This window comes from Hyposmocoma kahamanoa, unplaced genomic scaffold (genome assembly GCF_003589595.1).
Source record: "Hyposmocoma kahamanoa isolate Upper Pololo Valley unplaced genomic scaffold, ASM358959v1 86, whole genome shotgun sequence".
In the NCBI taxonomy this organism is placed as follows: domain Eukaryota; kingdom Metazoa; phylum Arthropoda; class Insecta; order Lepidoptera; family Cosmopterigidae; genus Hyposmocoma; species Hyposmocoma kahamanoa.
Window position 1 is genome coordinate 15,541,006 of NW_020654289.1, and position 27,865 is coordinate 15,568,870.

At 34.2% G+C, this 27,865-nt stretch overlaps 3 protein-coding genes across 4 annotated transcripts; 1 reads left to right on the forward strand and 2 right to left on the reverse strand.

The window, feature by feature from the left end:
- Positions 1-29: 29 nt before the first annotated feature.
- Positions 30-1,598, reverse strand: LOC113234706 (actin-related protein 10). Of its 2 annotated transcripts, XM_026470149.1 has the most exons (2): positions 406-1,598; positions 108-319 (listed from the first exon to the last, which is right to left on the reverse strand). In XM_026470149.1, the coding sequence occupies exons 1-2, from the start codon at positions 1,312-1,314 to the stop codon at positions 242-244; spliced, it is 987 nt and encodes a 328-aa protein (XP_026325934.1). In that variant the 5' UTR covers positions 1,315-1,598; the 3' UTR covers positions 108-241. The 2 variants fall into 2 exon arrangements, with proteins under 2 accessions (XP_026325933.1, XP_026325934.1); XM_026470148.1 differs by having other exon boundaries at positions 30-1,598.
- A 16,469-nt stretch (positions 1,599-18,067) lies between these two features.
- Positions 18,068-19,149, forward strand: LOC113234700 (ubiquitin-conjugating enzyme E2 J2-like). The gene has a single exon (XM_026470141.1). It carries the CDS (start codon positions 18,083-18,085, stop codon positions 18,761-18,763), a length of 681 nt encoding a protein of 226 aa, XP_026325926.1. The 5' UTR covers positions 18,068-18,082; the 3' UTR covers positions 18,764-19,149.
- Positions 19,150-19,890: 741 nt separating this feature from the next.
- Positions 19,891-24,755, reverse strand: LOC113234699 (centrosome-associated zinc finger protein CP190). Its single transcript, XM_026470140.1, has 2 exons — positions 24,626-24,755; positions 19,891-24,426 (listed from the first exon to the last, which is right to left on the reverse strand). Exon 2 carries the CDS (start codon positions 24,376-24,378, stop codon positions 20,419-20,421), a length of 3,960 nt encoding a protein of 1,319 aa, XP_026325925.1. The 5' UTR covers positions 24,379-24,426; positions 24,626-24,755; the 3' UTR covers positions 19,891-20,418.
- Between the last annotated feature and the right edge of the window lie 3,110 nt (positions 24,756-27,865).

The following is a 27,865-nucleotide window of genomic DNA, read 5'->3' on the forward strand; positions in this document are numbered from 1 at the left end:
TTTGTTAAATAAATTAAATTGTTATAAATGTGCTTTTAGTTTCACTTAAAACCTTCCTCGACAAATTCTGCTGGTTTTTTCAGAGTGCTGTTTTAAGTACAACATGTTATTAAAATTTCAATATCAAGCAGCTTCTAATATTTCTAATGTCATCAGATAAGTAATTTAAATCTCAGTGCTATCCCTATGTGGATGATCATTTGGAGTGTTATCTAATAAGCACACCCAATCTTTTAACCTCTTATCCCTTACATACACATCTCTGGACATAGCTCTTGTGGCACCAGCATCTCCTGCACCAGCTAATGCCCCACCAAGCCACCCTACACTGTTGTCATGAGCAGGTGCGGAATGGAACTTGAATTCGCTGATGTGAAGTCTCTCATTATAGGGTGGCTGCGTAACCAAGTGCCTAAGTTCCTGTGCAAGCCTCACTTTAAGACCAGGCATACATGCTGTACCACCGGTAACTAAAATATTCTCAGCCAGAGGTCTCCTCACATCAATAGGACACAGCATAATACATTGCAATATAATATCGGGTAGGGATGCCAATTCATTATCCCTTACAAATAAGGATTCTGCAGCTAATTCTCTTGTTTTTCCTGAAATAGTGATAGCTGCCCGGCCAGGTACTGGATACTGTACACTTTTACATTGCAGTGTTTCACCAGCCGCCCACTTCCCAGAACGCTCACGTGTAGTGATGAAACAAGTTTTAACTTTAATATCTTCAATGATATCATCAGATAAATGTAATTCAGAGTTATTGTCTTCATCTATTAGACGAGCTAATTCGTCATGGATAGCGTGAGATGCTAAAGGCTGTGATTGTAATGCACGGAGAACAGGACAGGCATGAACAACTGCTGATACCTCCGCTTCTCTAGCACCAACAGACACAATGAGTGTGATGGGTGTGCCCAATGTCAAAGCACACATTCGTGGATTATCAGCCCATATTACACCTGAGACTTCGTAATGAGTGAATAGAACCTTTGCTAGAGTTTCTCGAAATAATGTTGGGGTGAGCAGGGACTCGACGACGACAACTTTCCGTTCTTTTGGGTTAACTAATACATGTCTGAAGTATAGTAAATGTAGCATGTTTACAAGATTATCATACAGTTCTTCCGGAGTCTTGTATTCGTAGACTCGTTTGTAGCGACGCTCCGCGGTACACCAAAACTCAGTCCTCACGATGCAGCGAGGTGCTGCCTCGCCTGTAAAACCGAACTTGGTGTAATCAGTTCCGAGGTCTAAGACGACCGCTTGCTTCTCTTGTATTAGAGCTATTCCTTCGTAAAGCGCCATTGTTACAAAATAGCTGTTAGTTTACACCAAAATTTCATTTACATATGTTATAAGCTTGGTTTTATGGCTTTATGTATCTCCAGACTGATTGATGCAATCGCGATGTGTAATCAACCATCACACAAATCACAGATGTTAAATGTGAGCTTGAAACTATTATAATTCGTGATTTTATTTTAAAGTAAGTTTATACCACGTTTATACTGATTGATACATGTACTGTGTATGTTTCAGAACAGAAAATGTTTTATTATATCTTCTTGAGGGTATAGTCGCCAATCAATATCGCCATGTCCACAGACCAACGTAGTATCTCTTATTAGTTTGTGACTTATGTCAATATTGATGAATATTGTCAATATGACGTTAGGTATTTGCAGCTCTGCAGCATGGACATTGCCAATTGTTCAAAATCCCCAAATTTGGGGAGAGCATAGTTAAATTCCCGACATCTCGAGTTCTTGTTATCTTTTATAATTATCTAAATCTACAAGTGCTTACTTACGCTTACTTAGAAAAATAGAACGCATGCTTCCTGATATGGTGAAAAAAGATATTTATACCGTTGTACGCGGATAGGATCCAAGGCAAAGAATCAAATATGAAGACTGGAAAATATAAAAGAGTGACCAACGGCCTGTAAAAACTCTAAAATACATTTGTGCACTTTTATGATACCTCATAAAAGTGCACAAATGATCTTTCACTTTTGGCAACAGTTTGGCCAACTTTTGCCAAAAGTAAAATATGGCCGCCATACAAATTTCAAAGTTTTCTATCACGGAAACTATTACAGCTAAGTAAGAGGGGAAGGAATGCCTTAGGTGGTCAACTGTCTGTGTCAAAAAAATTCAAGGTGGCAAGTTAAAAATGGCGGCCGAAGAAACACTTGCTTCGATCCGGCTGAAAATTGTCATTCGCAGATCTTTAGAAGTCCTTATAATTTGGGATGAAAAGATGTTTTTCGCCATTTTTTAATATGACTGCCGAAAAATATTTACTCAGATTCGGTTGAAAATTGGCAAGCGGTGGCCGCCATACAAGCGTATAAAATGTGCTCTAATCTGACTGATAATCGGAACTATGGGTGTTTGATCATAATTTGCGGATAATTTTTTTGATGAAAATGGCTGTAGAAAAAAATTGCTTTGCTCGGGCCGAAAATTAGCACGAAGATGTTTCTAGGATTGTGTGATAATAATTTGTGATCAAATTATTATCAGACAATCCTAGAGTGCCGTGCCGAGGCCGTAAGCCGGGGTTCACCGGTGGGCGAAGCCCGAAGCGTCCTCACGCCACCGTACGTAGGTAGTATATGGAGCTTCTATTATGAGTACATGATCTCACAATTGTTCAAAATATAAGGCATTCTTCCCGATGTACTGGAAATGAAATAGCTTTGTTGTATATCCATCTCGGCTGTCTCTCTTTTAGATTCCTTTTTCTTGGAAGCTATGTCAAGAAGTATTTAGGGAAAAAATGCGAGACAATCACACCAAATTTCTGGTCTCAAAAGAAGGGAATTTCTTGTACTATGAATACCAGAATAAAGATAACTTTAATACCCAGAATATCCAGACCAGAAACAACTTAGAAATGTTCGTTTCCTAAATTGGCCCAAATCGGGAATCGAACCCGGAACCACCTCATCAAGCGCCCATAGTACCTACTAACCGCTGTGTCACCGAAGAGAAGTTTATATTACGGGGTGTACTTATCACCCCGTAGGTGGGGTACAGGGCTCATTATTTATTATAATAATTTGTAAGTCAATGTTATAATACATCGCTTTAAAATATGCCAAAGAATTATGAAACTCAAAATGTAACCATACTATATGCTGTGAATGTAAACAGAATTAAAATGTAAAGCAAATTATAAAATTAGATAACCCTAAATGGTTTAATTATTTTAGGCATGTATTTAAATAAACTTTTTACATTTGCAAAAGCAGCAAGCAAAAAATCCAAACGGTTATCTTTTTTAATTATTGATTTTCTTTCTCTGAGACATAAATTAAATAAAACCGATCGATATTTCAATATGTTCTGAGCTATGCAAAATATGGTTGATTTGTATAAATTAACTTTGATAGTTTTATGTTGGGTCTCAACACTAACACAAATCCAAATTCTTTATAGCGTATCATGTTGAAGTTAACAATAGAAATGAGCATTCAAAATACAATTTTGAGACTTATTTTTAAAACGAAGTAAATGTTGATTATATTTGTATACTAATATTAAATATAATATTAGTATACATTATAATTGTATACTAATATACGATAATATAATAAATTCAAATTATAATATAATTAATAAACTATGTTATAATTTGTCTTGAAAACATGTTTGGAAGCGCAAGCCAATTGGTTTCTGTCACTCGCCGGCCACTGCCGCATGCCGCGACACGCTCGCTTCGCTTGCTCGGCTCGTGCTGCTTTTTCATATACTAACCTAAGCTACTGCATGGAGGGCGCAATCAAGTTTTATTAGGAGATCAATATCAAAAGATATACAGGTTATAAGTGTCATCAATCGTTTAAAGAAAAGACCAATGTTAAAAAAAAGTATCAAATATTATTTGTTAATACCAAATATTAATCTAGTATGCTCAAACGCAAACGTAATAACAGTGTTACCTTGAATGCAGTTCATTTATAATTTATGCGTAGATCAACTAATACAGATGGAACAATTAATATCAAACATAAAAAAATATCGTTTATTTAAAAAAAGTGCACATTTACAGTAGATCAATTATTTGTTTGAGGGTCAAATAATATTATCCCCTTAGATTATCCCATTATTTTAATGAGACTCAAATCAATCAGTCTTAAAAAAACTAAATAATTTTTCTCAGCTTTACAAAATTACGTAACATAATTATTTGTTGCGCATTTTGTGCCAATATGTTAAGGTTAGAAATAATCAATGAGTAAATAAAGTAATATTTAAAGTTGACGAGTGTGGTGTGGAAATAAGTAACAAATGATTGGCTTTATTTAGCAATATCTGATTTCCTTTTTCTTCATACCGGGGACCGGCCTAAGTGGGAAAAATAATCGCGAACTCTACACGCACCGACTGGTAATTTTACAATTCAGAACCAAGAGTGCTCTGAAAATAATTCTATATAAGCGGCTTGTTTAATAATGCGAAGTTTGTGCGAAGTTGAAAAAATTGTCGATATCGTTCATCATAGTGTTTTTATCAGGAACTACCAAACTAGCGATGCATCAGCAATCGATAGAAATTATAAAATAGTAGAATCCTCATATTTTCCCCAAATAGCATCAATCCGCACAAAATCTCCAATAGAGTTGAAATGCCCCGCAGTTTGGGGCATAGCCCGCAAATTGGCAATACTGGTTGTTTGTTGTGTTGACAGAAGTTTTCATTTATATGTTTTCGGCTGAAGGACTTTGTTTCCATGGCCAGCAATAATTAAAAAAAAAAAGTTTTCATTTATTATTATTATGCTGCGTTCTCACATTCGTGCGATAGGCGATGCGATGCACGATACGCATGTGTAAACGGTCACTTCGCTATAGCGATGTTAGGCACGAGTAGTGTCGCAGATACGACAGGCGACGCCTTAGAGGATGGAAAAAACGCTTAGAGGATGGAAAAAAGTTTCCACAGTCTAAGAAAAAACGCGAAGTTACTTTTTTTTTTCTTATTTCCTGGCACTATGGCATCCAGCCTTTGGCCATATGCAGTTTCGATTGAGTTGCCAATTTTTGATAATTCTTGCAATACTTTCTTCTTCTTGAGACTTCAGGATATCATTGTCGTCGCAGTTGTTGTTGTTGTGGAACTTTGATGTGGGGTTTTGGATATTAATAGGAATTTAAAAACGGGGAAAGGAAATTGCGGAATAAAAATAAAAGCAAACGGAATTTTGGTACGGCGATTAACAAGATAGGGTAGGTAGTATATTATAGGTAAATCTAAACAATGAAGGATGGAAATTATGAAATGGAAATATACAAAATACAAAAAAATACAAAAATATTTATTCATCAACAAATCATACAAAACAAATTAGTGGCAAGGGTACTCCTTTTAAGTATATAAATACCTGTGTCAGGAGACCCCGCTCTTCCTTAATAGAATGTACAAAAAGTTTATGATTTATTTCCAATTATTTGTTTTAAATCTAAAAGTAAGTAGTTCAAAAATAAAAACAAAAAGAGAACATAGCGAAAATGTCTGAATGTGTGTGTGTGTGTGTGTGTGTGTGTGTGTGCGTGCGTGCGTGGTGTGTGATTTTGTCACGTTATAATTTGTAACAGACTTTGCACTTCACTGTATTTTTGTGTTTTAAGCCATGCGTTCAGGGTACTCTTGCACTCGTATAAATTCATAGGGTAAATGTTCAATTTCTTATTTATCAAATTATATAAGTCAGCACTTTGTCTTGTAAATTGTCTTTTAGCAAAACTTGTTTTAACAGGTATGACAGACAGAACAGTACAATTTCTTCTTTTATTTATTATATTTGAGTCATATGTTAGAGTTTTATGTATTTTTAGAATGCAACCCAAAATATATAGTTTTCTAATCGACAAGAGATCAGCATACGTATACAACTCTTTAGTGGGAAACCTGTATGGTAAAAAGTACATCACTTTAAGTAGGGATCTTTGTACTCTTTCTAACTCTAGAAACTTTGTCTTTGCAGCGCCACCCCATACAGAAATGCAATAACATAGAAGTGACTGAGCTAGTGCTATGTACACTTTGTTTACAAGGTCTTTACCAGCAACATGTCTAAGTACTTTGAAGACCCAGTTTAGTTTTCTCAACCTGCCCATAACCTGTTCCAAGTGTTCATACCAAGACAGCCGCTGATCAACCAGAATACCCAAGTATTTTGTATTAGTAACTCTATTGATGTATGAACAGGGGCAGTTGTTTACTATATTATTAGCGGTACACTTATGAATCCTAACCCTAAATTCATTAACCGGCAGGGTTCTTTTATCTATACTAAAGCAAATAAAGTTTGTCTTGTTTGTGTTCAATGTTAGCAAGTTGGCATCCAACCATGTAGCCACTCCAGTTAAACCTTCCTCATTCCTTCTGTGTACATCCTCCCATGAGTCACCGCTAAAAACAATCGCAGTGTCATCTGCGTATGAGAAGATTTTTGCATGTGGGATGTTTAGTTTACAAAGCTCGTTGATATACACAAGAAAAAGTGTGGGTCCAAGCACACTACCCTGAGGAACACCAAATGTAACATTTTCTTCACTACTTGTATACCTACCTACTTTTACGCACTGTTTACGTTCATTCAGGTAACTCACAAGTAGTTTCAGTGGGATACCTCGAATTCCAATATTCTCAAGCCTGTGCACAAGAATGGGGACAGAGACGGTGTCAAAGGCCGTTTTTAGGTCTAAAAATACTGCTAAAGAATTTTTACCATTATCTAATTTTTCTATTATTACAGAAGTAAGCGCCGTTATTGCATCTTCAGTTGAAAGCCCGTGTCTAAAGCCATACTGTGACTTGGCAATAACTTTAAATTTGTTTAGATAATTTACAAGTCTGACATTTAATAATTTTTCTAAAATTTTGGAAATAGACGTTAAAACAGAGATAGGTCGATAGTTACTGGAGTCGTCTTTGTCACCGCTCTTGTACACTGGTGTAATGATTGAACGTTTTAGTGCTGCTGGAAAAACCCCTTGTTGGAAACATTTGTTTGCCAGATCAGTGATAATTGGAGTTATCACGACATGTGCCAATTTCAAAAACCTTGTTGTAATGTTATCCCAACCAGGAGCACTTTCGGCCTTCAGATTCATAAGAACAGAATGCACTTCTTCGGGGTCAGTTTCTAACAGAACAAACGATGTGAACGGAGCCATTTTATATTCATTAGTTTTAGCAGCAGAGTCAATGTTGCTAGAGTACTTTGTGTACTGTACAGAGTGTATGGTTTTGGGTATGTTTACTTTAATATTCCCAGGATAATTAGCTGAGATAATTTTCTCAGCCAGTTCTTTACCAGTGTTCACAAAATAGTTATTTATAAAATTAACAGACTCATCTGGAGATTGTTTTAATTTGAGTAAGTGTTCATTTGAATGCCCTGCCGGCTTGAAATTTGCTATATCATTGATACACTTCCATAATAGTCTTGGGTTTTTGTTGCAATTTGCAAAAAAATTGCGTTAGTTGCTCTCTCTCGTATTTCCGCTTTAACTTCTTTATAAGATTATTAATATAATTACGGTATCGTCTATAGGTGATATTTAGAATTTCGTTATCAGGGTCAGCGCGCGAATTCCTTTGCAACTTATTTCTGTTCCTGATACATCGTAATATGCCTGGAGTAACCCACGGTTTGATTATTCGCCTTGCTTTAGGGATATTTACAATGATAGTATTTTCTTTTAATGATTCTTGTAACATGCTTATTAATTTATTTGTAAGTATATTGGGGTCATTGCATTCGAGTAATACATTTAGTTGTTTTTTAGTTAGGCTTTCAAGGGCTTTATTATAGTCTATTTTTATTTTATGTTTACTGTGGCTATTAATTTTCAAATTTATGCATATGTTAAGTAGCACCATTAAGTGATCAGTAATTGTTGTGTTTAAAACTCCGATGCAGGCACTTTTATTGTTTCTGTCAAGTTTTAAAAAGCAATGGTCCAGACAATTGTTTTCTCTAGTAGGACGGGAATGTCCAGGGAGGAGTCCCTGCATTGACATCATGTTTAAGTAACTTAATCTATTTTTACTTTCTTGTGTTTTTTCATCTAACTTAGTATTAATATTAATGTTTATATCACCCATAACAATTATATTTTTGTAGGTTTGAATTGTTTCAAGATGAGTATTCAAAGAATTTATAAAGTTTTCAGCATTTCTATAAGATGGAGACCTGTATATACCTAATATAACCATATTATGCATAGTAATTTGTAAGCATGAGGCATGTTCTAGATTAATTTCCTTCACATTAGCTTCGAGATGTTTTTTAATATAGACAACAACTCCATCGTTTTGATTATGAAGTTTTGTAGTCGCAAACGTGTTGAATTGTGTAATATTGGGCACTTGTTTTTTTTGTATTTAACCAACATTCAGTTAGAATAATAATGTCAATGTTTAAATTTAGTTGTAGTAGATTTAGTTGAAAGTCATCCATGTTACTATAAATACTTCTAATATTTTGGGTTATTATTGTGACATTTGGGTTGTTTGTGTTGTTTTGTCGTACATATTTTGAAATGTCATTTATATCGCATGCAACTGTTTGTGCTATCTCCATATTGTCTAATTCATTTATATTGTTTAGGTTACTATCCATGATAGAACGTATTAGTCATCAATGTTATGTTACTATGCAAGTTGCAGACCCTGGTGTTTAATTCGAAGTGGATAGTGTAACAAAGTTTATAATCAATTATATTTTGTGTATATGGCAGTTTAATGAGTTTACGTAATTCCGTACTGTGTGTGTAATGTATAAAGTAATAAATGCAGGAAAGTATATATTTTATATGTGTATATTTGTGGTCTAGTGAGCTTAAGTAAGTGGAAGCATGTGGGATGAGTTTGTATATGCGTAGGTAAATATTTTTTGGGGTAAGAAAAGAGATGGTAATAGAGAAGAAATGAGATGGTAATAGCTGAAAATAATGTTAAGTGGATAAATAATAATCTAAATTTTAATAACATTGTTCCTTATGAACTGAGCCAATGCATTATAAAGTTATTCGCAGTGTTGCCACTGTAGCCAGTTTTAGCTATATAGATTTATTCAGATTTACGAAATTATTAGGTACAAAACAAAATATTTGATAGTTAAATCTTTTAGCTCTTTTAGTAAGAAAAGTAAAAAATTGGAAAAAATAAACGAAAATAAAGCTTAACCTTCAATACCACAAGATGATAATGATTTGATTGATATTGATGAGAATTATTTTATCGATTTATAATTTGTAAAATTAAGAAAAATATGTATTTAAAAACGCAATCCCATAATTATATTTTTGTTCAGCCACTTTAGGCAATTTTACCCAGAATTAATTTCTTGGAATCTAGCAACTTTTTTACTTAAAGTTTAACTACTTCCTCCTTGGGCAACGTGGCAACACTTCTTATTCAAAAAGTTGACAACCAACGTGAACTACTACAATTTCTTGAAAACAAGTCTCTATACACTATGTATACAGATGGTTCAACGACTGAAGATACTGCAACTTCGGCATTTTATGACCCACAGGTTAAATTATCTAAATGCTTCAAGATTAACAACTATTGTAGTATTTTTCACAGCGGAGTGTTATGCTATTTTCCAAGCATTACTTTATGTAAATATTCTCGAAGTTGTTAATAAAATTATCTTTACTGATTCTCAAAGTATATTGGCTGCACTCAATAACAAACAATATAAATATAATGTGTGTTATATAGTATATAATATAAATAAATTGGTACATGACATGTATAGTAGAGGTAAAAATATAACATATAAGGCTTCACATTCTGGTATTACTGGGAATGAACAATCTGATGGAGCTGCACGAAGAACAGCAGATGAAAAACATTCCTCTTGTTTGAAAGTACCTCATACTGACTTCCACGCCCAGTTCATGTTGTCACTGAAGTCCTTATGGATGGAATATTGGAGGAAAGCGACTGAAACAAAAGCAAAGTGGTACACCAGCGTACAAATGAGCCCGCCCGCTCAAGCTTGGTTGAATAAAACGAATCTAGACTCACGGAAGCAGTTAACTGCCATCAATAGAATGGGATTTGGCCACTGCAGAATTCCTGCTCACCTAAAGAGATTGGGAACCTTCAAAATGATAAATGTCCTCATTGAAAGAAACAATCGACTTACAACATATCATTTTCACCTGTGTTCAATACCGTTTTCATATACCTTGGACTAAGGACCTTTGTGTAGATGACAGTGATATTCCAAAAAACGTTCAATCGTTACTCTCAAGAAAAAACTTATTTAAACCAATATGTAACTTTATATCTAACATTGTGAACGAAATTTGAAGTGTTTTCGTTTTACTTTCTAAGTGTTATATTTTCGTTATGAAAGTGATTATTTTGACGATTGGCTTAAAAGTTCCCAGAGCCGTGAAAACCAATAAAAAAGTCCCTTTTTTTTGTTAATGGTTTTGACTTAGATACAAGTCCTTTGAGTCATGTCTTCGTTTAATTATCGGATACTCGGTAATATTCCATTGTAGTTCTAATAGATTGTTTTCTATTTCTCTTAAATAACTTAGTTCACTTATTCGGTTTTTTTACATAGTCTTTTAAGCGGCGGTAGTCAATATTTATGTTTTCATTTTCACATATCACATTATCTTTTATCACTTTGAACAAAATCTTTGAATTCGTAATTAGTTGAATTTTCAGGATAAAGTCTTTTGTAATTTGGTTTCAGTTCAGGAATATAGTTCTAACTTTCTTCATCGCTATTTCTTTTTTAGTTTTTTTCTTCATAATATACTTAAAATAAAATTAATAATCTTTGTAAAAACTGTAGTTGCAACTTCAAAAGCCTGCCATTTTTGTATTCGACCCGCTTCATATAAACCACAGAGTACGTTATATATAAATAAGCTGCTAACGATAATACGTAGGTACAAAATGGATTGGAGTAATGCGCGGGTCTTGTATTTTCTAGAACCGTATGTATGAAACCGAAGAACTCATTTGAAACCCAAACCACAAAATTAAATACAAAGTTACAAATATTATAAAATTACCAGTCAATGAGTTGAAAGCGAAGAAGCTAATAGCAAATTTTTGTGCGTATGTTCGTAAGAAAAAAACAATCTATAATTTCGGGTATGTGGTTGGAAGATGTATATGACCTATATGGTTCGTATATACCGCCATGAAAAATTTCTTGTGATCAGTGTATGGCTGCGAACGCACAATACACACCGAAGATAATGTAAGTAGTTTTATACCATTGTATATACATACGTAGGTGTCGCGTGCAATGAAATGTAAACGTTTGTTAATTTTCGAATATATGTAATATACATATATGTATAATAATATTAGATATACAGTGGTGGTCGTATAATTAGAAACACTACAAACGGTCCTTGACATTATGTAAGAAACTTCACCGCAATCGTTTTTATTTTGAAATTAAACAATAAATAGGACAACAATAGGTTCAACGATTTATTATTTATTAGAAAAACAATATAAATCCCACTACACTAGTGCAGTTTCAATATTACATCACGGACAAACACTTAAATCAGTTTTAAGGTATAAACAATAATGGACAACTAATTAGAAACAACAACAAAAAAGTGTAAAAAAAACAACATTTTTTTAATTATAAGCGATTAGTATTTTTATTTACGAAATAGCTACTATCCACAGCCTACCAATATTTACAATTAATATTTAGTGGCGTATCCATCTTATTTTCAATAACAGCTCTGCAACGACGTGACATTGATTTAATCAATGTCATACATTTTTCTAGGGAGATTGAATTCCATGCTTCAACAAATGCTTCATATAATTCGTTTTGACTGGTGTTACATTTGTTTGAGACTTTCTTCTTAACAATATACCACAGATTTTCTATCGGGTTTAAATCCGGACTATTTGCTGGGCAGTCTAAAACGGATATACGCTGTTCGCTAAGGAAACATTTGACGCTATTGGCCGTGTATTTAGGATCATTGTCATGCTGAAAGATCCAGGTTACAGGCAAATGATCGTCCGAGTAGGGAATCATTGTGTCCTCTAAGATATTTTTGTACTGCCATTGATCCATTGTACCTTCGATCTTCCGAACGGGACCAACTCCACATCCGGAAAAACACCCCCAAACTTTAATGTCTCCGCTACCGTGCTCAAGCACTATGGTCTATGACCATTTATAATTAAAAGCACTGTTTACAGGACGTCTAACATAGCGCTTTCCATCTAAATTTACCATGTTTATTTTCGTTTTATCCGAAAATAATTTTTTTTTTGTCTCGTAGCGTCCAATTAACATATTTTTTGCGAATAATAATCGCTTTTCTCGATGTTGCTTGGTAAGAAGCGGTACCTTTCGAAAGGTTCTTCCAAACAATTTAGCTTCCACTAATCTTCGGCGTATCAGTCTTGATGAGACGTGTCTGGGGTCATCAGGCGAAAAAATTTCATTTTTAATCTGGTTTGAGCCTTTAAATGGGTCTTTTTAGCAACACGAACGATTAGCTTATCTTCTCTGGGAGAGATTTTTCTTGGCCGAGCCTTTATAAGAATATTTTCAACAGTTCCATGCGTTTTATAGTGATCAATTGCATTAAAAACTTTCTTCACAGAACAATTTCAATGCTCAGCTATTCTTCTGTACGTCCACTTTTGATCTAAATGTAAATTAACAATTATCTGCCTAGATGACGCGTCACAACTTTTATTTTTGCCCATTTTGAACAAAATTAATTTCAGATCAAATTTTGAATTGCCGCCAAATTAATAGAAAACATCAAGAAAGAAATGTTATTCTTCAATTTTAAAAAAAGAACGAGCTATAGATGCTTTTTTCAAATGTTTCTAATTAGTCCAAGCGGCCAGGAACAGAAAATATACTCGTACATTGTGTAAGATTCATTTTATAATTAAAAGTAAGATATGTTTCATTTTTTATGCATTTAACATTAATGATTTTTTATTTGAGTGGCTATATTATTGCATGATTATTTATTATTGAATATATATATTTTTTACGAACATTTGTACGTTGAAGTTAAACTTCCTTCAATCATAAGAAGTGTTTCTAATTAAACGACCACCACTGTATATAATATACGTAATATTAATTGACTTACAATTATATGGACGTCGGGTCCGCGCTAAAAAGTGTCCGCACTTGTAAGGCGCTAAAATCGTATACAGAGCCAAACTCCGCTTTAGTCTTCATTTGTTCGACTGACAGCGCGATACTTAGATATTCCAAAACCAAGTACCTACTTTGTGTTGTGTTCAAAAATATGTAGTAAGTAATGGATTTTTTTTAAAGTTTACTTTTATTTAAGAAAAAAGTAAACAACCAGTGATAAATATATATATTATAATATTTATCCATATAATTTTCGTAAAAATTATTACAAAGCATTTGCTTTTTTTATAATAACGTTTGTGATTTTATCATTATTATGTAACCACTTTTAAAAGTAGAGAATTTATTAGATTTTAGTCATTAGATTTTACTATTGAAATTGACACCAAACATAATTACCACGGATTTATATATTTCATAAACTGGATCGCGCACTTCGATATACCAATAATACAAACTTACATCTTATTGAGTTATGTTAAGGTTTATTTTAAATAAAAGTAAAAACCGAGCACGTGAGATAGCTCGAAGTTGTGGTCTGTCCTTGTCTAACAAAATGCCAAGGCTAAATAAAATCATCTTAGGTATGGTCTAGTGTATTAACTTTTTTCATTTTGGTCATTGACCTACCAACTTTTGGTTAAATAAAATAAGCTTAAAGGTAATATGCTTTTACTGTAATAATACAAAACAATATATATCAACAATGAAACCTTCTATTATGAAGTAGCATATCAAATAAGTATACTAATTTGAATTACGAAATAATATTAGTAGTTTTGGTCATCCAGAAGCGGCCACTTTTTCTGTAAAAATTAAAAAGTTAAAAACAATGTGGCTGGCTGAAATATGAATGAAAGAGACGCATTACTACTTTGAAGCCACTCACTCGGTTCGTTTTATTAACTTATTGTGCGGTTCAGTTTAATATACAAGGCCGTGATTACCCGTGTGAGTGTTGTCCGAGAATTTACAATAACCTTTTGTTGTATACATTTTAATGAAAATGAATTGTATAAATATTTACGAAAATAATATGGATACATACCATGAAATACCAAGAGTTTATATTTACCATTGATTGTAGTTTGTATACTTTTCTTTCAAATAAAGCACACCTTTAAAAAAAACTCGCGTCCTTTGACTAGTGCCCGAAATACCGCTCTCGACGCGATCGCACGAGTGGCGATGCGATGCACGACGCGAATAGTGAAGTGTCCGTTTACACCACAGACTATTAGATGCTAACGCATGTTTACACATGCGTGTCGTGCATCGCATCGCCTATCGCACGAATGTGTGAACGCGTTTCAACCTCTCGACACGATTGTTTCGACGAAACTATAGTGTAAAACTGTAAACGCGGTGTTACGTCCATGATTTTATTTATTAATAATTTTGGCTTGGATACAAGTCCTTTGAGTCATGCCTTCGTTTAATTATGTTTTTGTAAATATGGCCGCCACAAAGAGGATAGGCAATTTGAGGCGGCGTGTTTGAACGGGCCGATACGGGTATTTTAGTTCGAGATTCGTATAATTTCGCGTTTTAATCTTCGATTAAGGCACTATCCTATCCCACTTTGTACTAGATTTCACAAAATAATTGAAACTCAAAATAAAAACGACACTTTTCCCTCCAAAAGGCCCAGAGTGAATCTTCGTCCATGACAGAAGACAGAAGCAGACAGAATATCTTTTTTATTTAGAGTTTGGTCTTGGATACAAGTCATTTGAGCCATTGTGCTTCTACAACATTATGTTTTCACTAATTTCTCTTATATAACTTAGTTATCTTGTTTGGGCTTTCTAAATAGTCTCCATATTTCTGTTTTCACTTTTACTTCTATTTAAATCACACTATTGTCGCTTTGAACAAAAAATTTGAATCATAATTATTGGAATTTTCAGGACAAAATGTTTTGTAATTTGGTTTAAAATAAGGAATATAGTTCTAACTTTCTTTATCACTATTTCTTTCTTCGTATTTTCTTCATAATATACTTAAAATTAAATTAATCTTTGTAGAAACTGTACTTGTAATTGGAAAAGCCTACCATTTTCCCGACAGTAGACCTATGGGCGATATCACAATAGTGTTGGACCTACTGTTGAGTAGTTTTCTGAAAAATTTCAAATAGTGGCCGTAGCTCTCGTTTGTATGAGCTATATGCTATGAAAATATTATAATACTAATTCCAATTTTATAGAATATGTTAGAAATTATTCAAAAATATTTCAAAATGTATGTGTAGCTGCTAAGGTTAAGTTTCACAGCGACAAAATTAGACAATCGATAAATAAATCTAAAACTACTTGGAGCATAAGAAATAAAGAGTCAGGCAGGTTAAACACAATAGGGTATAGTTTTAGAATTAGACGGTAAACTTATAAAATCTAAAGACAAGGTAGCCCAAGCTTTTGAATCGTTCTTTTCGGAAATCGCTGTGAACACTACAGAATCATTAAATTCCTCCCCTTCTCTTGCTATTGATCTCCTAAAGGAAGATGTTGACGTTTGTGGCAGTTTATTTAATTTTCGTCATGTTAATCCACAAGACATTGTAAAAGCTTTTAAATCAATCCATGTTAAAAAAAACTGAAGATCTCTGAGACGTATGAACTAAAGTTATAGACTCAGTTATTGACTAGTTTCCCTACATTTAGCTGTTGCTTTCAATAGGTGCGTTGACGAAGGTGTTTTTTCCGATTTAATAAAATACAGTAAGGTTATTTCCTTATGCGAAAGCGGTAAGAAAGTTGATCCTGGCAACTACAGGCCCATTTCAATTTTACCAGCTTTAAGGAAAATATTCGAAAAGGTTATGCTGACTCAATTACTACTACTATTTCGGTAGGAATCATATTTTTCATAGTGAACAATACGGGTTTACTAATGATAGATCAACTAGCGATGGGGGAGTAGCGTTATTAAAACTCATCTTTGATGCTTGGGAAAGGTCCCAGAACGCTGTAGGTGTTTTCTGTGACCTCTTAAAGGCATTTGATTGCGTTGACCACATTACACTTATTAGGAAGCCGGAATATTACGATGTAAATGACAAGGCATTGGAACTTGTCTCGTAGTATCTCAACGGTAGAATTCAGAAAGTAGACATAAACGGAGTAACTTCTTTGAGTTCTCCGGTAAAAATGGATGTTCCGCAGGGCTCAATACTTGGACCTTTCTTATTTCTGATTTATGTTAATGATCTGCCATTCTTTGTTAAGGACCATTGCGAAATAGTTATGTTTGCGGACACATTCTTGATTTTTAAAACAGACAGAGATGACATTGACCATATTAATGATATCCTCTCTAAGGTAGTTTATTGGTTTAATGCTAAAAATTTACTGCTTAATACCAAGAAAACAAAATGTGTTAAACTTGAATTATCTAACATAAAATCGACTAGTCCAAGCATATAAATAGACGGAGAAAAGTTAGACCTTGTTAATAAAGCAGTCTTCTTGGAGTGACCTTACATAGTAAACTTCAATGGTTTCCACATATATCTTCCCTGGCCAGCAGATTAAGCTCCGTTCCATACGCGGTCCGCATTGCTAGAGTAGTTTGCTTTAGTTGCTTCCATAGTATAATGTCCTACGGGATTTTCAAGTGGGTAAAGCGGCAGATATTCAAACCATACTTGTATTGCAAAAACGAGCGATTTGTTCTATGTACCGTCTAGGCTCTCGGGTTACTCTCAGATAAAAGTTTTCCACCACGATTTCGTTTAACCAAGGAAACGACTCTTTATGGGAAACTGTATACGTTTTTACAATAAGATTCCGGAACACATTAAGATTATCATTTCTTAAGTTTAAAAACTACATTAAAAATATTTTGATTGAAAAGTCATATTTAGATAATGATGTATGGAAAGACGACATGGCTCCAGAATTTAAACAAATTTGATTCAAAGTGTAATCCATAGCATTTAAGTTTATTTGAAAAGAGCAATGCCTAGAGTTTGGGATCTTATATCTCTTATATCGCACATAAACACGATACGACGTCGCTTCGTGCTACGACGCGGCATCGTTTTACGATGCGACGTCGTATCGTGAATTTCGAAGTTTCACGCCGCATCGTGAAACGATGCCGCATCATAGCACAACGCGACGTCGTATCGTATTTATTTGTAAGAACCCTTTCTTGCTCGTTTTTCTCAGGGAAGTCAGCGTAGTGAACGAGCAGTAGCTTAAATATGACGTTTTCAAGTGTAAATTTGGTTTACCCATGGAATAAATGATTCTTTGACTTAGACTTTGAGTGGAAATTTTTCCGGAAAAAATTGCGTAAAGTTGGAAAATTTTGAAGACTTGAACATTGAAAGACTCACAATATTATGTTCTATGTTTAGAAATATCTTTTAGTTTTATTTAGCGTGAATTATAAACTCTATACTGTTTCGTATAGCTAAAAGTTACCTAACGAACGAAAAGGCGACAGAATGATTTCACAACAGCGAACAAAACCTCCAACAATCACACCACCACTTGTTGTTGGTTCCTTTGTTTTCGTCCAGTAACTTTTACTTTTGACAGGCGTCAACGTCATATATGGAAAATTATAGGAAAACTATTGGAAAAATATCCGGAAAAACATGATTTTTCAAAATGGATCTTTATCCATGTGGCAACACCTGTGTAGAATAATAATTGGTAACGAATTTCAGACAGTTTAGTTTACAAATTATGGTCACACTAACCAAATGACGTGACGTGCATGAGAAATCGGGAAATCGCTGAAAGAAAAGAAAGACGACGTACATTTTATCCGTTCTGCACAATTTTATGTCGTAAACTTAATTTAGAAATTAAGTTTTGTTCTCAGTTTTGGAAACAACGTGCTAAAAGGACATTTCGGAAATTTTGATGTTTTTTCTTTGGGCGAATTGTAAACAATGGCGAAAAGTAAAGTGACGGGTGCCACCAGTAGACTAAAACAAGACTATATTCGACTAAAAAATGATCCCGTACCATATGTGACTGCGGAACCAGTACCTTCCAACATCCTAGAATGGCATTACGTAGTAAAAGGACCAGAGAAAAGTCCATACGAAGGTGGTTTTTACCACGGCAAAATAATCTTCCCGAGAGAATTCCCTTTCAAGCCACCCTCAATCTATATGATTACTCCAAACGGAAGGTTCAAGACTAACACCAGACTGTGCCTTAGCATCACCGACTTTCACCCCGATACGTGGAACCCCGCGTGGTCAATCTCAACAATATTGACGGGATTACTTAGTTTCATGTTGGAAAAGACACCAACTTTAGGCTCCATTGAAACGTCTGACTACCAAAAACGGTGTTTGGCAGCGGAGTCCCTGGAGACGAATATTAAGAACAAAATGTTCTGTGAGTTGTTCCCAGATTATGTGGAGGAAATTGAGCTGCTGTTGAAGCAGCGGCAGGAGGCGATGTTGAGCGCGGACACCACGCAGCCGCCATGTGACAGTGAAGTGACGACTGAGCAGCAGTCTAATATGTATTATATTATGACAAACTTGTTTGTGCTGGTAGGCTTTGTATTCCTCGCTTATATGGTCAAATATGTTCTAGTCTCCATATCTAATGACTAGGCAGTGTGGTTTTAAACTTAATGTAAATAATGTAATTTATTTTGTAAATACTATTATTCCATTAGAGGCAAATTCTGAATCATTACAGCACTCATGTGGAAGCTGACAAAATTGAGATTGTTTGCAGTTAAGCTTGATGCTTATCAGGCACTACTTTATTCTATAGCAGTTAATTTATCTGTAATTCTTAAATTAGGCATATAGTCTAGTAACTTCTGTGATGGTTACCAAATGCCAGTAATATATATATATATATATAATGGGACACTTGAATAACTTAATTTTTTTAATTAATTTGTTTTGTAGAAAAATTTGATTTACTCTAAGCAAAGTTAAAACAATTTTCTTACTTTTTTCTTCCTGGTCTTATAGTGCTTTACTACACACTTGTGCAAACAATGAATATCCCAGAATCTATATTTATTACTTCTGTAATGCGTTTATTCTATTCTGAAATTTGATCTTGACTGTAGGTGCAATAGGAAGCTTAGACTTTTAGGCATTAAAAAAAGTAAATCTAATTATTAACAGCATTAAAAAATTATAAGTTTTAGACATTTGCCTCTAGACCTGCAGACGTACCTGATTTATTTTACTGCATGGGTCCTAATCATTATCAACTTAATGCAATTTGGCTAGCTAATTTCATTAACAAGTCAAAAATTTTCTCCGGTTTAAAATGTTGCATTACAGAAAAGTATGAATGATCATTATAAATAATAGAATATTTTAGACCGATATATTGGGAATATTTGACTGTATTGTAATGAATTTAGTTATACATATACTGTTGGCACCTAGTTAAATAGTCCATTGATATTATCAACATTGTAAATGTGATTTCAATGCAGAGTAAAGTCTTAGTATTTTTATATGATAACCTTGTTTCATTTAAGTTTCCTTGATAATAATCATCTAACTACACGATAACTAAAATTCTTGTAATTTTTTTCTATTTCCGGAAGGATAGACCACTGTTGTTATTAATTGAAAATGTAGGATATTGTAACCAGGAACAATGCAATAATAAACACAAGTTACTATTGTAAATGCTATTATATTTATTTTATTATGCTAATTACCTACGCTATAAACCCTTTCAATAAAATTTGGGCAGAGTTAACATAATGTGATTAACAAATTTTCTACTTGTAAATTACGATGAAATCTATACTGGATTGTGCTAAATTATAAATACAGCTGATGACTATAAATGTAATAAAATTTTGGGAATTTTATTTTTACACAATTTAATGCATTTAAAATCTTGGTCCATTGATAAAATTTATTTATGCAGTGATATTAACACTTTGTAATATAAAACTGCAATTTTACAACAAAAAGTATATTAGACTTACTGAATAAGCTAAAATTTTAAGCAATAATATTCCAACTAAGGAAATCTAGAATAAAGTTCATATCCTACATAATTCATTAGTTTTAATTTACCACACAGGACTAGTTAGCAAATATTATATAAGAAAACTAAGAGATAGTTTTCTAGATATATATATATAACTAGGTACATACATAAAACACGAACAAAGCAAAATTGATGTACAATTTAAGTACAAATTCTAAGTATTTACTAAATTCTTATACTGGAGGACACTGACACACTGATAATAGCCGAGTATACTTTATAAAATCATCTATTAGCTTTGATCTTTTGGCTCCTCTTCTGACTGGCCTTCATCCTCATCATCCCAGTCACTAACTAAATTTTTTATTTTGTCTTCTTTAGGCGGTCCAGAGCTATTTGCGCGGTCAACACTTGGCACAGGATCATTCACTTCAGTTATCTCCACAGGAGTTGAATCTTCCTCTTCACCACAATTTGCAGAATCATTCCCTTCAGAAACACTTTCCTCCCAATCATTAATTAGAGATGATATTTTCTCTTGAACTGGATGTGTATTTGCTCCTACTGAAGTAACTTGCTCATGCAAGCTAGTAATGTCTTCTTCATTTTGAGAGTTCACACCTTCCTCTGAATCAATTTCGGCTACGGCAGCTTCAGTCATTTGCTTTTCCATTTCCTGCTGAATGTTTTCTATTGATTCTTCAATTTCTACAGGTGATTCAACTGCTGTTTCTTTACTTACTTCACTAACTTTGACAGGATCTTCAGTTATTTGAGCTTCTTGCTCTGTGTCATCTTCGTCTTCAGACCATTCTGATGTTAAATGCTGGATCTGTTCTTTGGCCACACTTGGTATAGTGACTTCTTCATTGTGAATGGGAACACTCTGAATATGACCAGTTTGTTCATTTGTGTCAAATACCTTATCTGTATTGTCCGTATCTTTGATTTCCGCTATTACAGTATCATCCAAGTTAAGACTTTCTTCATTTATTTCCTCAGAATGTTCTTCAATTACTTCAACCCCTTGATCTATAATGTTAGCTTCTTGAATCAGTTGTTCTTCATTTGCTGCTGCAGTTACTACAATTGGGTTCTTGTCTGTTAGAGAATTATTAGAGTGTACTAGGCTTTTGTCTGCCACTGCTGAGTCATTCGGAACACTCTCAGAAGACATTTCAACTTCAATTGGAGTTGTGGAAATATTTTCCTCCTCTTCAACAACTTGTTGGACTGCGGGTGTATCTATGTTTTCATTACTGACACTGGAATCTTGAATTATGTTTTCTTCTAGAGTGGTTTCTTGAGGCACATTAGGTGTCAATGTGACTTCAGGAAGTTCATTTATTGCTGTAATTTCAGCTGGAGCCATTTCAGCATCTTCTATTATTGTCATTTCTTGTAAGTCACTTGTAGTAGTCATGTGTATCTGTTGATTTTGTTGGATATTGTTTTGCCACGCCTCTGTTACTGGGGCACTAATGACGTGAGCACTCATTACTGGAGTGGATGTACTAATACCGTCATAATTTGGCGTTATTACGGCAGAAGTTCGAACAAATTGTGCTCCTATATCTTGTGAAGTTATTATTTGGAACTGCTTATTCTGATCGTCCACAGGGTGACTGTATACAACAACTATGTTGGAATTATCTGTGGGTAATGCTTCAGACACATTTAAAGGATAAGTATCAGGGATAATCATCATATCATTTTGTTGTGCATTATCCAAATCTATAGATCCAGTATTTATTGCAGCATGTTGAGGTGTGCTTAGTACTGTCAAAGTCTTATTTGCATCGCCGTCATCGAATATAATAGAATGATTTGAATTCATTAATGCTTTATACTCTTCTTCACTTGACACTACTATTTGAATAGGTTGGTTTATATTAGCTTTTTTAATCACCACACTTTGTTCTTGTATATTATTCTCTTCAGTCTCTGATTCGTGAAGATTACTGAATCCCATTGAAGTGTTTGAAGCCAGATTTTGGTCTTCTTCAGAAGACATCATATCACTTATAACATATTGGTCACTTGTTTTTCTACGAACTAGCTTATTATCTTTCATGACATATTCATTGTTATCTATCATTATAATTTCTTCTGCTTGACTATTATCTACAGAAATAGCAGATTCAAGAAAATCTTCACTGATATTGGACATTATTTTAGATTTTGCTTTATGTGTTGTTTTTGGAGTATAACCAGAGTTGAGAATTTTCTGTTTAGTTGGAGGATTGATATGCATAGTATGCTGTTTCTTTGATATAAGCTGAATATTTCCGTCAGGTCTTATTTGGTACTGAGCATCTACACTTTCAGAGTCATCAAAAGAGGGAGGTTCAAATTTTATTGTTGGTTTGATTTCTATCTCTTGCTCTTGCTTTTCATCATCAGAATCATCAATTATTCCATCAGCTCTGGCTGCTGACTTATGATTTGTTTTAAGGTGAGCATAAAGATTAGCTTCACGCATGAACATTTTGAGACAATATATGCATTGCAAGTCCGTTCTTCTATCTGCAGTATATTTATGGCCAGTTTTCTGTATATGAGCTAGGAGATTGTTAGAGGTGTTGAAAGTAGCTAAACATACATTACAACGGAAATTCCTCACATCTGAATGAGTTAATTTGTGTTTTACAAGGTAACCTTCTGTAAGGGCAATATAGTTGCATAGATTACACTTAGGAAACTTGTATGAAGGTGGTGGTTCTACTCCATGCTTAGTGAGAAGATGATGTAGCAAATAATTCCTCTTTGCAGATTTGAGCCCACAATGTTCACAAATAGTTGGTACTGGCTTCTCATTATGCACGTCAACTAAATGACGCCGGAATTTGTAATATGTAGTAAAATGTAAAGCTTTTCCAGGTGTGCCACAAATTAGGCAAATCCAAGGTCCTTTTACATTTTCTGCACCTAAAGCAATTAGCCTTGCTGCCTCCTTTGAGTCCAAAACATCTGTTTCATAGGTATAATCTGCTGGCTCAGCAGTTTCTATTTTAATGTCTCTTCCTTTGTAATGGTGAATTGGTGAATTTCGTTGCTTTTTGTTGGTTTTTATTTGGGTCTTATTAGCAGGACTATTCAGTATTTTCAGTTTAATGTTTTTGTTACTTTTCACTAAATGTGGATATTTTTTGAGAACTTCGCTTATTATTTTTGCATGGTCAATATTGCTAGTCTGTTTACTGTCTTTAGTTTCTATAGTAATTTTTGGATTGTCTTGTTGCTCGATAATTTGATCAAATAGCTGATTTGTCACCTTAGGAATCTGGTTTTTAGTGTTCAACTGAAATATGGCTTCATCCATATCTTGCATTGCTTCAGAACTATCATCTTCAAATAGATTATCATTTCTTCGTATTTTCTTGCATTCAACAATATCCAGTGTAGATCCTCCTCTTATTTTCGAACTACTTGCTTCATTAAATAGACTAATCTTTTTAACATAGCGTTTTGTAGTCTCTGGATGTACCATTAAAGGTTGGGATGTATATGATAAACTAGTGAAAGAATTATCAAAGAGATTGTCCGAGTCTAGTTCTTCTGGTAATTCGTATCTGGTTGGTCTAGGTTCCCCTAGAATCACTTTAGGGGCTGCACTAGGAAGCGTAGTAGTTGTAGGTGAAGAATGTGCTGGATGACTTGTTAATCCATTATTAGTAGCTACGTCTGGTTTTGGGAGCGTAGGCTTTTTGACAGTTGTGATTGTACTAGTACCAAATGCTTTATGGAAAGGGCGTTTATTTGAATTGCCGCTTGATGACGCAGTAGTTGACTTTACCCTGGCAGTGGTTTTGGAATAAGAACGTTTGACAGATGTAGTACTGAAATTCAGTATGGACTTTGGTGGTGGAATTTGATTCCGATGAGCATCAAGAAGCTTGGTCAATACAGGCATATTCATAATTTGTGACGTTTGGTGGAGTCTTTCTAGTAAGTCTAGTCTGAACTCTAATTGACCAGTGTACATAAAATTCACAATAGGAACCACGACATCTGCTTGCAGATCGTCGGGCATCACTAGGCAATCCTCGTACATTTCGCATGTCCGTTCCAGGAGCTCAAAGTACTCAGTGCACGCACTCAAAACAAGTCTGTGTACCTTTAGTTGGGCATTGTCTTGAAATTGCAGCGTGAGGTCGCAGTAGTCCGTACGGTTAAAAAAGTGTTTCAATCTTTGTAGGAAATAAATTCCCCAGTTGTCAACTTTCACTTGCTTCACGTCAGACTCCGACATGGTGGCGGCTTCTAGTTCATGCTTTAGGTTATTCTAGTTTTTCGATTTCTGAAACAATCGATGCGTATTGCTTTAACGACTATCTAATGTTTTGTATACATATGTAAATAACAACGAGCATAAATGCGTAAAGCGGCACAACGATCGATCGCAAACGACTTGCAGTTTTTTGGTGAGATGTTTATAAAGTTTTGATTAATCGCTTAAATTTTGCGCCAAGTTTATAGTGTTTACTCTTGAAACTTACCAATAAAAGGTACAAGCACTAGTAGGTTTTTCAATCTTGCTAGCCCTCGAGACCTCGACACATCACAATCATAAAATTACTGCACTAAAAGCGGGCGAAGTTGATACAGCTTGCGAAAGATGGCGGTGTATGGTAACTCGACCCCATTTTGAGTGCGATGACGCTTGAGGAAACGTTTGGTTTAGTCAACTGATAAACTTTATAATATTTTATGTATTTTTATTAATTTTAAAAATTGACATTAGATATCAAAATAAAGTGTAAACTTGCAATAAAAGTGTTCGTGACTATAAATTGCGTATATTCTCAATTAACGTTTCTTGGGAACTAAAAGTACGTTCACGACCAAGCATTGATGTTTTGCAGCAGTGTCGCCATCTGCGTCAACACCCACACTATTGATTGGCGCGTACTCTAATTTTATGCTGCAGTAGCAGCGTGGGGAACAGCGCAAAGTTTGACACATACGTACACAATATTTCGAACGGTATTCCGCCTTTCTATTATTATTACCTAGTTATTATAGAAAAGGGCAATAGATGGCACTGTATGTACATTGATTTTTGGATTTGTTTTGCGAGATATAAAAGATTATATTTTTAGGGTTTTGGTTCGTAATTTATTCTTTGAAATTGATGCGTTATCAGTTATCACACATGGTAGATAATTGTACGGTGTATTAAAGTATAGATACTATAAAAGTGTTGTATTATGTACTAAACGGCACGACCTTAGAATAATATTCTAAGGGCACGACTATGTTTGTGTTTGGGCTGATAATATAATTTAACAATATAAATTATTATGGAAACAAATTGTTTGCGTGAATTAAATTTGTTATTTGCTAAATTTAATTACTTATAAATCCGATAAGAAGCTGAAATAAAGTTAGAATTTATGTTACAATAAAAATATAGTTTGAAACTTCAAGAATTTATGTTTTGTACTTACAAAAACACTATATTGAAGTTGTAGTAAGGCTTGATTTTGTTACTATTTAAATAAATAACATATTTTATATATAAAGTACACTTTGAGAGCTATATTCATGATTCTTTTAGGGTTCATTGCAATGGCAAAATGCTCGGAAATGTGCGCTATTCTTTTGAACAAAGAACAAGCAACGAGTCTGAATTTTGCTACACTAGGTACAGAAATCAAAATAAATTACCTTCCGGCTAAAAAAAGGCGGGTTTCTGAAGTTACAAGTACAGTTTTTACAAATATTATTTTTATTTTATCTATATTGTGAAGAAAATAAAGACGAAGAAAGAAATAGTGATGAAGAATGATAAAACTATACCTTATTTTAAATCCAATTACAAAAGACTTTATCCTGAAAATTCCACTAATTACAAATTAGAAGTTTGTGTTCAAAGTGACAATAATGTTATTTAGGTGAAAGTGAAAACATAAACATATATATTGACACTCGCCGCTTAAAAGACTATTTAAAAAACCCAAACAAGGGAACAAAGTTTAAGAAAAAGTGAAAATATATTGTATTAGAACCACAATGGAAAATATTTATTGAGGATTCTTTGATGATCCCCATAATTAAATGAAGACATGGCTCAAAGGACTTGTATCCAAGCCAAAACTGTTAATAATTACCCATCGAGTGTCCTTGAAAATTTATTTTTTCTCCCGGCCCGGGACTCGAACCTGGGACCACTGCGTGGCAGTCCGGCATGGTAACCGTTCGGCCATGGAGGCAGTTAATACAGAACGAACGACGTGACGAAAGTTACAATGGTTCCTTGTTGACTACGAAAACTTGTCAATCAGAGCATTTAATTGTTATATTATATTTGATTATGATTGCTAACTGGGAAAGAACTGGATACAGTAATTATCTAGCACCATATTGTTTGTTTATCTGAGGAACAAATATATAATAAAAATACTTGTAGCTGTAGAGGCACAGTACCTATTTAATATTTTTCCTATATATCCGAACTATCTATAAGTGAGCTCATTTTCTAGCTCTAAGCAGGGTTAAATTGTAGCAAGTTCGTTAACAATTTAGGCAATGGCAGAATTACATGTTATTTTTCTCGTCATGTAAAATTTTGTTCATTGTTTTAATTTAAAAAATTAAGTGCCGGTGGTTTGAAAAAAATTCAATAACATTGTTTGTATGGCACAACAATAGGAATATTAATGTTTCGTTCCTTCTTTTAAACAGGTGAAACAATGTCGACGCTGAAATCTATTTATCTATGTTGAGTGTGTCTGGCATTATTATAATTATTTTGATTTTTTAAATCGAAAATAAAACTGTTCGATTTTTCAATCTAATTTAAACACTACTTTTCACTGAATTATATAGAACAAAGTTTGGGCTGGATTACTTAAGCACCGCTCTATTTTTCTTTTTCTTCTATTTTTAATTTATATTCATACTAGTTGGTGCCCGCGACCTCGTTTGCGTAGAATACCTAAGTACCTACTTCGAGTAGCTTACTGTACTATTTACTTGAGTGTACTTGAGAAATGAGTGGTTTCCATCCAATTTTTCATCCCCTATTTCACCTCCTAAGATTTATTTTTGTGACAAAAAGTAGTATAAGTCCCTCTCCTATACGCCATCTATCTCGATACCTCCAATAAACACTATGCGAATTTAGTTTGTTTTTTGTTTATTTTTTCCCATAATTCGGGGAGCACAGTATTAGTAGGAATAAATATGGCTGTTTACAAAAATAACAGAAAAATACCAAAAAATGAAGCTGACATAATGTTCATTGGAGGTATAGTATATAAATCAAAATTCATCAAATTTGGTTGTGCGGTTTAGGCGTGAAAACATAACAGAGTTACTTTTGCATTATATTGGGTAGTTTGGATAAGTAGAGGACATAAAGGTAAAGATATTTACAAGCCTGTCATAGCACCCATTCCAATTGAACTCAAAATGAAATTAGAAACTAGCACAAAGTTTTATTAGCAGTAGAGATCCTTGTGAAAGAGATCGTCCAGGGAAGTACTGCCACCTATTTCTTACGCACAGTTACCTATTTCTGCCGCCAAGCAGTAATGTCAGCATTACTGTGTTCCGGTTTTGAAGGGTAAGGGTGCTGGTGAAATTACAGGCACATGGGATTTGCCAATTTATGTCTCATGGTGATGGGCGCAATGACAGTGCCCCCAGATCTTTGCGATCTAAAACTCTGAGTGACACTGCAACTGTTATGAACAGGCGTGACGCTTACCACAAGGCGCACGACTTGCTCGTTT